This window comes from Zootoca vivipara, chromosome Z (assembly GCF_963506605.1).
Source record: "Zootoca vivipara chromosome Z, rZooViv1.1, whole genome shotgun sequence".
Classification (NCBI taxonomy): domain Eukaryota; kingdom Metazoa; phylum Chordata; class Lepidosauria; order Squamata; family Lacertidae; genus Zootoca; species Zootoca vivipara.
The window spans coordinates 27,583,529-27,598,618 of record NC_083294.1 but is presented as its reverse complement, the minus strand read 5'-3'; the positions used below and the strand labels follow the sequence as shown (position 1 = coordinate 27,598,618).

Below are 15,090 nucleotides of genomic sequence, written 5' to 3'. Positions count from 1 at the left end.
CACCTTGTGCAAACTGGGCTCTGTGCAGTTTAGCATCTAATTGTCCTCTAATCTGCTTGTATCCTACAGTGTCACCAGTGACGTAAAGTAAGCCTGTATCGCTTCTCTTCCTTGCAGTAAAGCAGGTTGTCAGTGAGGAGGAAAGGGGGGAAAGAGAATTTTCAATTACGCCAACCTCTTTCAACTTGGCACAATGATACATCAAGCATTTTATTTTATTTTTTGTCCTTGAGTGCTTAGGAAATAAAATGTGTCGATATTTGTTGTTGCTGCTGACAAACCTGGCAGCTCTCCACGTTAAATGCTCCTATCTACCTAAACACCAGTGACATCTCCTAACAGAGGCTGGATTTTATACAAATTTGACTCGTGATCTCAGGAGATGGATAGCAGGAGATGCGTGTTTAGCATTTTCCCTGGCCCTCTTCCCCATCTTGTTGATATTTAATTCATTTGGCAATTGTTTTTAAGCCTTGGGGGGGGGAGTGCACACTTGTGTGTAGAATCACGGTTTCGAATCAAGGAATGCTGTAGTGAAAGGGTCACAAAAGTAGAGAGGATGCATTGTACAGCCTGTCACTTGAAAAGAAAAGACAAGGAACTTCTAGCAACAGCAAACTGCAATTGTCATTGCTAGATTGACAGTCATCCTTCCTGGTTCAGCATCAGCACCTGACACCCTCAGGCAGTTGCCAGCATTCTACCACTCTGACAGGGCCCATCAACACTTCTGATTGTCTTGGGAGCCCAGCTGCATGAGGAACCATTTTCATTTACCAAGGTACCCCCAAAGTAACATTGCTCTGGGGCATTGTCAGAAATCAAAATGGATATTTGGCCTGTGATGTTTCGTTCACACAGAGGCACACACCCACACCATGTCTTGCTGCAGTTATCAAGTGATGAGCAAGCATATGGCGAGACCTAGCTCTTAGACAGCAAGCTGGCAACTTAGCACCAAGTGTATATAACCATGAAGGGAACCAATAATTTCATACTGCTTGCCCACATGACAAAGAGAACACAGAGACATACATTTCCCTGTGTTACAAAGAGCTGTATTTCATACAGATAGTGGGGCCATGCATTGATTTCACAACAAATGAAACACTGGAATAAATGGACCCCATTTGGTAGTTCTCCTTCACAACCTTCTCCTCCTCCTCCTCTTCCTCCTCCTATTTTAGGAAATTGTCTGTCTAGTCTTTACATTCCAACACCTTTTAGGATATTATAACCAAATATGACAGACATCCTCACTTAGGGTGGGTACTGGGCCTAGGAGCCCCCCCACCACCACCACCACCATTAAAATATTTGAGGGGGCTGCCCTCCCAAAAGATTATGAGCATTGCCATTCAGATGGTGGGTGGGTGTCACATCATGTGATCAATTATGCAGGGTGGGGCTTACCTCCCCCCAACACAATATTTTATTCAAGTTGGCACCCCTGCTACTGGGTAACGTGGCATCTATTTAAGGTATCCCCACAGCATGGATAGAATTCCCAGACAACAGTGGTTGTATTTTATTGTGAAAGCAAATACAGCTGCTAGTAACCAGCAAGGCACATTACTGCCATATTAATTTCCCACAATGCCCTTCATGTAGTATCATTCCAAGGACATTGTAATGTTCCTTGCAGGGCTGCTCAAAGGGCTTCCACCTGCCTGCCAACACTAGGTAAGAGATAGCAGCCCACCAAAGGCCTCATTCAAACCTAGAGCTATCCCTGAAAGAATGGAAATGAATTGGGTTGATTCCTGTTGTCCTGTTCATGACTCATTCAGAACTAGATGGCATACCTTCTTCAGCAGCAGTACAGGTCCTCTGAGGACAAGTGACTATGCCAATTTTGGTTTCTCTTGGTTTGTCATTCTTCCAATCTTAAATTCAGCTCTTCAGGTTTCCACACCAGTTTGCAGACAGGTGGTGGGGATGTTGTTGGTTTTTTTAAAGAAGGCCCTTTTGAAAATTCATCAGCATTTTCGTGCAAATTTATCCTAATATACATAATTTTGCACGTAGTTTGGCCTAACATGTTGGTTTTTTGTAGGTTATTTTCATCAAGATATGCCTCTATATACAGTATGCATTCTGCCCTAGTGTTATTATAACATATAATAACACATGGCCCCACGTTGGGAGCCAACATATATATAACACTAGCAGATGCATTTGTGTACACATTACTTGGCAGAAAAGCTGCATTTCAATATTCAGAGAAGTGTGTGAATTTCGAAGAAAAGCTGTTTTGGTTCATGCATTGTTTTAGAAAGTGTAAATTAAGCGAAGTGTGCATGCACACGAAAGCTCATACCAAAATAAAAACTTAGTTGGTCTTTAAGGTGCTACTGAAGGATTTTTTTTATTTTGCTGTAAATTAAGCAGTTTGCCTTTAAACAAACTGAACAGAATTCCCCCCTATCCCTACCTCTTGGTGGATGCCTTCTTTCCAGAGGGAACCCAGTTTGTGTCATATATTCTTTAAGCATTTTGGAGGGATAATGGCAACCACCATTTGTGTTGTGTGTGTGTGTGTGTGTGTGTGTGTGTGTGTGTGTGTGTGTGAGAGAGAGAGAGAGAGAGAGAGAGAGAGAGAGAGAGAGAGAGAGAGAGAGAGAGAGAGAGAACCACCATTTTCTCCTGCTACTAAAACTCCAGAATGGCACTATTCCCACAGCATTCTGGGCAAATAAAATGGCAACCATCAGGAAGCCACATGGAATTATGCTGCTGCCACAGAACCAGCAGCAGGGGAGAATACAATGAAAGCTGACATGAGCAACAAAATGAAGCCTTTAATAATGAAAATAACTGCAACTGCAAAATGAAAACAAAAGGTCCCAAGTTCACTTCCCGGCATCTCTAGGCAGGGTTGGGGAAAGACCTAGGAAAACTACTGCTGTCAGTCAGTGCAGACAATGCTAAGCTGGAAGAACCTATGACCTGCCTCAGTTTAAGTCAGCTTCCTGTTTCATGGTGGTGGGTGGGGTGTCATATATCATATCCTGCCAGAAGCAAGAGCTGTCAGACCCCTGTTCCTGTTAAGATAGGCTTGGCTGGATGGTTCAGTCGGTAAAGCACAACTCTTAATCTCAGGGTTGCAGGTAGGGTTGCCAGACTCAATAGTGGACAGGACTTCTGTGCCTTTAATTGCCATGCTCTCTTCCAGACTCAAAAGAGAGCAGGGCAATTAAAGGCACAGAAGTCCTGTCCACTATTGAGTCTGGCAACCCTAGTTGTGGGTTCAAGCCCCATGTTGGGTGAAAAAGTCCGGCATTGCAGGGGGTTGGACTAAATGACCCCCGAGTCGCCTTCCAATTCTATGATTCTATGAAATACACTCCACTTTTGACACCCCTGCTACAAAGTGTCCTTCCACAAGTTAGAATGCTCCATCTGGGTTGTTCTCTAGAGCGTAAAGTTCCTGGACAGGCACTTTTTCTTTTCTTTTCTTACTAAGTTTTGCAATATGAATAACAATGCTTAATAGAATGAAACATACTTCAGAATTCAGGGAATTGCATTCCTATTCATCTTAAGTTCGGGGGGGAAATATGTTTTTAATTAAACGGCCATCCCTTGTTTGTAGCTGCAAGGTACTTGTGCATGATATAAAACTCAATTTTAATAATATGCACACAAACTAACATTTCTCCGCCTCCCTCTTCCTCCTTTCTTAGGTTAAACAAACAGCACTATAAAAAACACCCGGTAAGGACAGGGTGTAGATTGGTTTGTTCTGATAAGAAACGTTAAGAGCCAGGTGCGCCCCCTGGTGTTAGAAGCAGAGTCTCTGTAAAAACAGTCTTCTGTGGAGATTTGCTACAGCCTCTAAACAATTTGCCTTTGCCATACCTATCACACCCAATAGGGAATATTTATTTCTTAAATACACACACACAAACACACACGAGTTGAAGCATGCTGGGAATGCAAATGACACCTAGCATTTCGCACGATTCGTGGCGAATGCAATTATAATTAAGATTATGATAAAATATTAAGTCAAGATCATAAAGTGTTGATTGGTCCTGATTAGCTGTATTATCTGTAATTAGAAATCACACCATCCTTCAACAGTTAGTGGCATGTTTTGCTTATGATGCTGCAGCATGAAAAGGGGAAGGCATGAGTCAGCTTTTGTGATGGGCTTTCGTTATGGGTTTAATTGAGGCAAGGGACAGCTGTAAATAAAGGCAGAGCAGGGTGACATGGCGATTACACTGTAAGATTGGGAAATTTGCATATAGGTTTTGCTTGAATTAATTTGTGAGTCTGGTAAACAAAGTATTTTTGCCCTAGGCTTGTTTGCACGTTACATTACACTGAGTACAGGTATGAACTCTCTTTACTCTTGCCTTTATTTATTTATTTATTTATTCATTCATTCATTCATTCATATGTATTTCTTGAATTTATATCTCCGCAAAAGCACAGTTTAAAAATGTAAGCAAAGCAAAAGCATTCTAAAACAGTCTATAAACATTTTTAAAAGATTTTTATTAAAGTATGAGAATTTTTACATACATTATATTTTCTCCTTCCAATTTTTAATTTCCCATACCATTTTTCCTTTCCCTTCCCACCCCCTCCCCCACCCATAATCCATTGGAAGGGTTCAAACAGTTGTCCTCGGCCACGGGCACAATGTCTTTAATTTCCACTGAATGTCTTCTGATCCATTGAAGACAGGGGTTCCATCTGGTCCTTATAATAGTAGACTTGGCCCTCCATGTTATTTCCTGTGACGTTACTGCCACGATGTCGGACTGAATAAATTCAAACAAATAATTACTCCAGACCTCTACTGTTCGTTTTTCCTCTATCTTTCCAATCTGGTATACCAATTGTCATGAGATTGAAGTCTATGGGTAACATCACTTTAAAAACTTCATTAATAAACCTTAAGGATTTTATTCCAAAACCCCTTACCTTTGGGAATTCCCAGTACATATGGGAGAACCATCCCTTGGCTTGTTCACAATGCCAGCAGTTAGGGTTCAATCCTGGTATCATATTAGCTAGCTGGGCCGAAGTTCTATACCAGGGGTCCCCAGACTTACCGGGCTTCGGGCCGGTGCCCGCCGCACCGACCGCGCAGCGGGCCGGAGGGTAGGGGAGTGCGCGCGCAGCGGGCCAGAGGGCGGGGGAGTGCGCGCCCGTGTGCATGCGCACACGCACACGGTCAGGAAAAATCGCCGAAAATCGCTTGTGCGCATGCGTATGGGCCTCCCCCGACCCGGACGTGCACCGGAAATGACCTCTTCTGGGTCGGGAGAGGCCCATACGCATGCGCACAAAGGATTTTCGGCGATTTTTTTCCGATTTTGAAGATCGCCGCCGCGCCGTGCGCCGTAAGAGCAGGCGGCGGCAGCGGGCGGCTGGGGTCGTCGCGGGCCAGATTGGGAGGCCAATTGGGCTGCATCCGGCCCGGGGGCCGTAGTCTGGGGACCCCTGTTCTATACCATTTTAGAAAAAAAATTAGTTCGAGCTCCCTAAATTTGCTTACTTTAATCTCGTCTATTCCTTTCATTATCCTTTCGACCTTTGATTCACTAATTTGTTCTTCCTTAATCCACATCTTTTGAATAAGTTGGATTGTCAGTTCTTCATTTGTAATCATCCTCTTATAGATTTTACCTATCATTCCTTGTTTAGTTTTTTCCATTTGTTTATATAATTCCTCTATTGGCTGTTCTAATCTCATATTTCCTATCTCTTGGGCTTTAAGAATTTTTTTTATATAACCCTCCAATTTTTAACCAGTATTGGTCACCTATGTTCTCTGTTACTTCCTGCAATGACATTAAGGACTCTCCTCTATACATATCTTGGACTATGTGATATTCCTTAGTATTAAGAATTTTCCACCATTTGGGATCATCTATTGCCTCATATATGCTTTCTAAACATTTTTAAAACAACTAAAATTTAAAATATATAAAAGCAGTTAATATTCATCCATCCAATGATATTGGGGCTGCCTCTGAAAGTGAAGGCATTTTGTTTTGTGAGACTGATCTATTTTGCTGAATTTATGTTCTGTCTGCAGTAATTTTGCTTGGGTTTTTTTTTTCTCTTTTTTGGTAAATGTTTCATCTGTTCTATTGCCGTAACACCCTGGAATGTTGTAGTGGCGTGCAAGTAAGAAATCTTATGAACAAACAAGTGTTTGTATGAAAGAGCAGGGCACCTGTTCAACTATTGTGTACCTTCATGGGACATGAAATTCTGCGCCTTCTCTCCTCACCCTAGAATTCAGGCAAAGAGAGGGCTATTACAACAACTCATCCTTGTTCAGCACATGTCCCTGATTTTGTTAGGAGGACAAGAAAACTGTGCCAGGATGCAGAGTGGGTGCCATGGTAAAACACCAAATCGTTGAATAACCAAGAGGATGAGGAACATTCACTTGCACTTTTTAAGAATATTGGAGGAATCCTGATGGATCAGATCAAAGGCCTATGTACTCCTATAACTTACTTCCTAAAGTAACCAATAAAATGCCTCTGGGAAGCCCACAAACCCAGGGCATGGAAGCAGTAGCCTTTCCCTGTAGTTGACTCGCCACCACCCCCAGCAACTGGTATTCTGTGGCATGCTGCCTTTCAGCCTGGAGATCCCATAATGGTTAACAGCTGCTTATAGAACTCTCCTCCATAAGTTTATCTAATTGTCTTTCTAAAGCTATCTGAGCTGGTGATCACTGTAAGGATAAATTTGATTATACATTTAAGAACCCAACCGATACCTTGTTTAGGATGTCAGGCCCAAATAAATGTGCTGCCTTGCCCCCAAGAAAGAGGGGGCCCAGGGCATCAGTGTGCCATGCATGCATGCCCTGGGGCATGCTGACGTTGCACATGAATGTCCTGTGGAGTGCTGACGACATGTGTGCACACCCAGTGCTGCAACCACTGCCACCACAGAAGTTGGGGGTGGCCCTCTGATTTAGAATTGGGGGGGGGGCTTGGCTCCCCATACTTGGCGCCCCTGGGCCTAAAATGAAGGTACGGCTAGAAGCCAGAGTGAGAAAGTAGTTAAATGAAAGGCTTTGTTATACACAGTTCTTTAATAAAACTATTGCTTCTTCAACTGCTGCTTATTATTAAACAGAGAACATTACAACCATTGTTGCAGCTGATGAGAGTCAGTTCCACGGGAATTCAGAAAGCTGTCTCATGTCAAGTTCAGTTGGGTAAGGGGAGAAATTAATACAACTTGCCTCTTGAAAGTGAACCTGCCTCATTTGCCCTCTCCAAATCAATATGCAACTGCTATTCAAAATTCATGCACAAAAATTCACATACTAAAATGCATATATGTTTTGGGAAAGTATGCACAACAAATGGGTATATTAGTGAAAACAACATTTAAAAATTTGCATTATATTGCTGATCCCCACACACACACACACACACAAATGCACATAGGAGGCAAACTTCCAGTCACAATGTGTATTTAGGAGAAATGCACACAAAAATAAGTAGAAATGTTATTGGATACTTTTTCCTTTTAAAAAAAATTCCATAAAATTCCATAGAAATAGCATGAACTGAACTTAATATTGAAAAAATTGGAAGCCAAGAAAAATGGACTTTGGCAGGTGGGTAGCTCAGTTGGTTAGAGCATAGTGCTGTTAACACCAAGGTTGCAGGTTTGAGCCCCAGCTGCATATGCCTGCATTGCAGGGGGGTTGACTAGATCAGGGGTGGTCAACCTGGTCCCTACCGCCCACTAGTGGGCGTTTCAGGATTCTAGGTGGGCGGTAGGGGGTTCCACGGCACAAGCTGAATCCTCCTTCCATCAAGCACTGGTGGGCGGTAAGGAAATTTTACCATCAAGATGCATTAGTGGGTGGTTGGTATAAAAAGCAAAATTAAAAAATTCCTTCAGTAGCACCTTAAAGACCAACTAAGTTTTTATTTTGGTACTAGCTGACCTGGCCATGCGTTGCTGTGGTTCTTTTCTGTGATCCCCACCCCACCCTGTCCCGATCCATGATGTATCCTGCTCCTCCTCCCTCCACCCCGGCTCATCCCTGTGTTTCAGTAGGATACCCTTTCCTCTGTTGTCCCTGGGGAGTGTTGGCCCCTCCCCCATGTATCTCCATACCTTGGCCCCCACCCTTGGAGAAGGAACTGTTAGGTTCTGGGTTTTATTTCCCAGCATGCACTTCTGTCTGAGCCCTCTGTTGTCCCTGGGGAGTGTTGGCCCCTACCCCCGGTATCTTCCTACATTGGCCCCCAGCCTTGGAGAAGGAGCTGTCAGTTTATGGGTTCCATTTCCCAGTATTTACTTTTGTCTGAGCCCTCTGTTGTCCCTTCCCCCCGTATCTCCATACATTGGCCCCTGTGCACGCATCGTGAGCATTTCTATATATTTAGATTAAGGATCGGGGGTGATGATGTGCCCTGGGAGAAAGAGAACTACTTAAGAAATCCCGAGGGGGGTGTCAAATAGCGAAGCCCCATAGCCCTGTAGCAACAGACAGGCCCAGACAGATGGAGGGGGGTCATATGGGCCACTTGGTGCAGGCCTCCAAATCTAAAGGGGGTCTCGGTCTGCATATTCACAATCAGTAAAATGAAAAAAGTAACAAAAGGGTTAAAAACAGGGCCACATTATCTTATCTACCTGGACCGGGCCTCTGTCTGGCCCTGCAAGGGCCTGGCAACAGAAGGTGCGTTCTGAAGTACCCAAGTTGTTCAGTTGCATAAAAAAACCCAGGAAGTGGCATGGGGAAGGTAGGGAATTGTAAATGGGGTGGGGGGGGTGCACTGCAAATATCTGAGGACTTAAACTGGGGAGAGAAAGTGAATGGTTGGGTTTTTTTATTTAAAAAAAGGCACAGAGGCTTACAATCAGTTGTTTCTCCTAAAATAAGACATACCCATAAAATAAGTCATATTTATTTTTGTCTTGTGGATTTTTGGGGGGTAGTGGTGCTAAATGGTAAAGTAAAACCCCTTGCCGTGCAGGGTCCTACATAAATCGAAGGCCGTGCTGCGGTCTGTGGCAACCCCCCCCCCAGGCTGCCTTGGTGTATTTCAGTTACTTGGTTGATAATGATGTCATTCGGTTTCTGGGTGTGGCTTAGATTTCTCAGGAAGGGAGGGGGTGTACTGTGGGAGGAATTCCACTTGGTGGAAAAGCAGGTCTGTACCTGGGCAGGTGTGTGATTTGAGGGATTTTTGCCCCCAACAACGCTCTAGGAGTGGCCTGGATCGTTGTGTCAAAATTTCAGGACGATCGGTCAAGCGGTTACGGAGAAAAGTGTCAAACGGAATTTCACAATTTTTACATTTTTATATATATAGATGAGCTTTCGTGTGCATGCACACTTCTTCAGATACACTGGAAACAGAAGTGTCAGGCCCTTATATATATACAGAGGGTGGTGGGGTGGGTGGGAATGGGTGATGGGCTGGTGGGAGTGGTAAACCTGTGGGTGGCTGTTAACGGCTGCTGGTGACTGCAATTAGTCCTGGGGGGGGGGAGGAAGGGCTGAGGTGCTAAAGAAAGCTTAATCATGCATAATGAGATAAGAATCCGATGTCTCTATTCATCCCAGGTGGCTCCATGGTTTTAAGCTTGGTAATGAGTTCCAATTCAGCAACTTCTCTTTCCAGTCTTTCCTGAAATTTCTCTGTAATAAAACAGCTGCTTTGAGATCTTGTATAGTATGTCCTGGGAGATTGAAGTGTTCTCCTAATGGTTTCTCTGTCTTATGGTTCCTGATGTCAGATTTATGTCCATTTATCCTTTGGTGTAGGGTTTGGCCTGTTTGTCCAATATAGAGAGCTGAAGGGCACTTTTGGCATTTGATGGCATACACAATGTTAGAAGATGAGCAATTGAATAGTCCTGAGATGGTATGTTGGATGTTGTTGGGGCCAGTAATGATGTTGTCCGGGTGTATGTGGCAGCAAAGTTGGCATCTGGGTTTATTGCAGGCTCTGGTACCAGTGTCCATGTTAAGTCTGGTGGTTGTATTATTGTGGGTGAGGAGTTGTTTAAGATTGGGTGGCTGTCTGTAGGCAATGAAAGGTCTTCCTCCCAGAGCTTGAGAAAACTAAAATATCCACCTGATGAAGTTAAACAACAGATCAACAGAGCCAGACTGATACCTAGAGAGAACCTGCTGCAAGACAGACCCCAAAAAGAAAATAACAGAACACCACTAGTCATCACATACAGCTCCCAAGTTAAAACAGTACAACGCATCATCAGAGATCTACAGCCTCTCCTGGACAATGACAGCTCCCTTTCTCAAGCTCTGGGAGGAAGACCTTTCATTGCCTACAGACAGCCACCCAATCTTAAACAACTCCTCACTTCTGTTTCCAGTGTATCTGAAGAAGTGTGCATGCACACGAAAGCTCATACCAAAATAAAAACTTAGTTGGTCTTTAAGGTGCTACTGAAGGAATTTTTTTATTTTGCTTCGACTCAGACCAACATGGCTACCTACCTGTAGGTATAAAAAGGTTGACTACCCCTGGGCTAGATGATCCTCAGGGTACAGTTCTATGATTGTGTGACTCTATGAATTGTCCATGCATAGGTTATATGCAGTGGTACCTTGGGTTACAGATGCTTCAGTTTACAGACGTTTCAGGTTACAGACTCCGTGAACGTGATCCTGGCTTTTGATTTTCAGTATGAAGCCCTGCATTGATTTATTTTGATGCAGATTCTTTAATTGACAGGTGTGCAAGCTGAGTTGCAAGAAAGGAGGTACAGTAAGGTTAAGGTGTGAGTGGAAACTAAATGGCTCTGTTTGAAACCCATAGGAGCCAACCAGACTGCAATTTAACAATCTCTCTTGCAGTGTATTAGGACTTGGACTTTGTGTGTGGCCCATTGTTCAGTTTATAATGGATGCGCTGTTGGCTTGCAGAGTTACTGAACTACTCCTTTTCTTTGAGGGGGGGAAAAGTGCTTTGAGGTATACTCTATGAATGAACGTTGTACTGAGAAACCCTAATCTATTCCATATTGCACAATGAAAAGCAACTCCACTGAGCCCTGACCAGTTGTAGTACTTCCCCCTCTTTTGCTCTGAGTACATGGCGAATCTGAAGGGACTCTGCAAGGTGTGTCTGGAACCCTTTTCTTTCATTGAGGCCCTTCTTCGTGTGCTCCCACCATGAGAGTCCAGGAGGGCAGCAACACAATAATGGGCTCTCTGTTTTTTGAATGCTTTCCCTAGGGAGGCTTGCCTGGGCCCTTCACTAGGCGCCAGGTGAAAATGTTTCTGTTTAACCAGGCCTTTGGCTGATTAAACATTCTGTAGCCTATTAAATGTGTTTCTGGGAGGTGCTGTTATTGGTTTGGGGGGGGGGTTATTAGTGTGTATTTGTGTTCTCATTTTGTACTTTTATGTTGTGAATTGCCCTGAGATCTTCAGCTGAAGGCTGGTGTGCAAATTCCATAAATAAATAAATATAAATGAATAACCCACCCACCCACAAAAAAGTAAAGAAAGAGATTAACAAGTGGGACGTCCAACAAAATATTGCAGCATGGAGGAGTCCTGCTGTTCAGGGTTCCAGCCAATCAGCTTTGAACACTCCATTCTGTTTTCACTTTCCAGTAGTTTCCTGTTTTTACCACTACCAGCCTCAACAGTCAGCCAGTATCCTCAGTTGTGTTTGACTACATAAGCAGTAGAACTCAGAGAACTGGGATTTCAAGGAGGATGCACCTGGCAACCACAATGTTGGACAGATTTTGGTGCACCTGGCACAGACAAGACCAGTAGGAGGTCCAACAATTCATAAGTGATTCTGCATGTAGTGAGGGAAGTGAGGGGTAGGGGGGCTCGGCCAGAGCCATCTTAAGCATATCTGGCGCCCTGGCGGCGTGGTGCGAATATCCCTCCGGCATCCCCCCGCCCCGTTTCCTAGCGCCCGCCACGCGGCGCCCCCTTGGCGGCCCGGCACCCTGCACCACCCAGCCTTGCCATAGGGCCAGCCCTGGGTTCGGCAGCCTGCAAAGCTGCCCCATCTACGACAAGAAAAACTCTGATCCTAAGCCTCTGGTACCTTGTGGGATGTCTTTGGGAGAAGAAAAGGCTAAGGAGAAAATGCTGCACAAATAGAGAGTGGGGTCCCTAAGATGGTTGTATACCTCCTTCCAGTAACTCCTGGTGCCAAATGTATTGCTCTGCTTTCTTTTGGACCACATCAGCAAGGCTGAGAGGGGAGTCTTATCATCTGGGCAGCCAAGGACCTCCATACACACTGCCCAGGCTAGCACACCAGGGAAGTCACTTCACTGCTGATGAAACTTCACCCCCAGATGCACACTCCATTGTCTCTTGAAACAGACAGAGGCCAACACACAACACACATCTGTTTCCCACCAGCTTTTGCCTCTGATCTAGGTCATGAGGAATATGGCCCTCATTTTCCAGGGGCCCCCGCTGCACCTCTGCTTGAAAGGAAGATTACAAACTTCCCTTGTTGAAATGGCTGCAAGCGGTGTAGGTTTGTCGCCACTTTAAAAACTCTAAATATTTTTCGTGATTTAAAAAAGTCTATTTAAACAGCGTGGGGGTTTTTAAATCTCAAATGGGCATTTTCAAGAGAAAGAACTTCTAAAAGAAAAAGGAATCTTGAGCTATTTTTTCTTCTTCCATGTTTTCTCACTTTAATTAATTTAAAATGAATGAAAAGTGCTTCATGCTCTAAGATCCTGAAACTGTCGGCATCAGCTGACTCCAGCACTCTCAGACTGAGCTGTGGGTAATTCTTGTCTTTGATGTCTTTTGAAGTGTTTGTGGCTTAGGCTGAGGCAGTTTTACATGGCAAAGCCAATGGCTTTTAAATATATGAGGTCAAATCCTCAGGATTAGGGAGAGCTACTGTTGCAAGAAATGTGCTCCCAGTCAGAGACCTCAAAGAAGGCCCTGTAGCTTCTGAGGCCTTGTAGGTGGTGGGATCATGGGATCAGTTCCCACCCCCTCAAACACACACACACACACACACACACACACACCCCTCAAGGAGGAGAATTAGTTAGAATGTACCTAAATGCACATACTTGGATTTTGCTGGTCTTTTTGAAACTCTCTTTTTGCTTCTCTTAAGAATTCCAAATGCACTTTGTGAAAATTATCCTAGTTTGTTAATTTGCTATGTATTACTTTGTCATGTTACCTTATTTTTGCAAACTTCCCTGCCACTATTTCTGGTGAAGGGCAATGCAGAAATCTCAAAAGAAAATGTAGGAAATTTCACTTGGTGGCATTGTACCTTTCTGAGGTTGGACTGAAGGCAGGCTACAGCCGCACCACACAGGCTCTCGTTATTTAACAAAGTAGTAGTTCGAAAGCACAAAGTAGTTCGAAAGTGCAAGTAGATAAATAGGTACCGCTCCGGCGGGAAGGTAAACGGTGTTTCCGGGCAGAGGGCCTTCTCGGTAGTGGTGCCCGCCCTGTGGAACGCCCTCCCATCAGATGTCAGAGAAAAACAGCCAGAAGCGGCTTACTCATGCTGGCCACGTGATCTGGAAGCTGTACGCCGGCTCCCTCAGCCAGAAAAGTGCAATGAGCGCCGCAACCCCAGAGTCATTCGTGACTGGACTTAATTGTCAGGGGTCCCTTTACCTTTACCTTTAGCTCAGTGAAAACTCAGACAATTTATGGGGCACTACTTCCACAGAGGAAGTATATTTATTCAAAGGCCATTGTTGGCTCCGAGAAGAGATAGCAGAAGCAGGGTTATTACTGGCTAACACATGTTTTCCCAAACTTGGGCCTCCAGCTGGACTACAACTCCCATCATCCCTAGCTAGCAGGACCAGTGGTCAGGGATGGTGGGAACTGTAATCCAAAAACAGCTGGAGACCCAAGTCCGAAGAAAAGATGTGGATGTTAAATAAATCAATACATTCAATGTTACATTGTAGGGTGGAATTACTTGTTTTAATAGCATTTGCCATGGTTTAGAGCAGGCATCTCCAAACTTCGGCCCTCCAGGTGTTTTGGACTACAATTCCCATCTTCCCCAACCACTGGTCCTGTTAGCTAGGGATCATGAGAGTTGTAGGCCAAAACATCTGGAGGGCCACAGTTTGGGGGTGCCTGGTTTAGAGAAAGGTCATAGCTGAGTGGTTCAACTCTGATGGCTATCATTTCTAATATGTCATCATAGCTCAATGGGTGGAATTCAACTGAATTTTATTCACTGAGGTTATTATACCTAGCTTACTCATGTGCATTAATTTCAATGGGTCTATGCTGAGTAAAATGCGGTTAAATCCTGATGTTTCCTACTTCCTTGCTCTGAGTATAAGTGATGCAAATGAATCAAAAAATGCATCAGATTTTTTTATCTGCATTATTAATTCTGATTGCTTTTATACCCCCACCCCACCCCCCAAAAATGTCAGAAAGCTTTAGCAAAGGCTTTTGTAGGTAGAGTATAAGATAGGAACATGCTTGTCGGCTGTGGGGAAGAAAAGTCATCATTTTATTATTTACCTTGCCATCCAATTTACTAGCAGGATGTCTAAGCACAATTGGTTTCTATAATACTTTTTTCCAAGTCAGCATATTTAGATTTGTTGCCATAAGCCTTCCTGTACACCAAGCCATCTTTCTCTTGCAAAAGCACCAACACAATCCTTGTAAATGAGATGAACATCAGAGCAGAAGATTGTTGTGAGTCTCTGGGCCATTTATTTACACGGCCCCTTTCCATGAGAGATCATTTTAATCAGGCCACATAACAGAGGGAAAGTGTTCTCTATTGTGGGTGGGTGGGGCTTAAGCAAACTAAGCCTCAGTGTAAAAAGCTGTAATCAGATGTGAAATTTACTGGCAGCCAAATTAGCATCTAATTGCCGCTTTCCCATTTGATCTACAAACCCAGTTAAGTCCAAGGGCTTTGATTGTATCTGATTTTATTCCGATGAAGTCAATAGAACATCCTTGGCTTATATCCATTCACTCTGGCTTAACTGCATTGCTCCTGAATGACTATATTTTCCCCGGCTTTGGGCCATGTTGCAAAAACTGTTCCATCTGCATTTGGAAATAGAGACATTTGTATGACCTCCAAAAATGACTGATAA

The 15,090-nt window shown here is 43.9% G+C and overlaps 1 protein-coding gene across 1 annotated transcript in view; it reads right to left on the bottom strand.

Moving 5' to 3' along the window:
* Nucleotides 1-4,617: 4,617 nt before the first annotated feature.
* LOC118084396 (transmembrane protein 182) overlaps nucleotides 4,618-15,090 on the bottom strand; it is a 33,345-nt gene continuing 22,872 nt past the window's right edge. Inside the window, exon 5 of the mRNA XM_060270221.1 lies at nucleotides 4,618-4,775. Within this exon, the coding sequence (XP_060126204.1) occupies nucleotides 4,660-4,775 (116 nt within the window). The 3' untranslated portion in view covers nucleotides 4,618-4,659. The remainder of the gene's footprint in view (nucleotides 4,776-15,090) is intronic.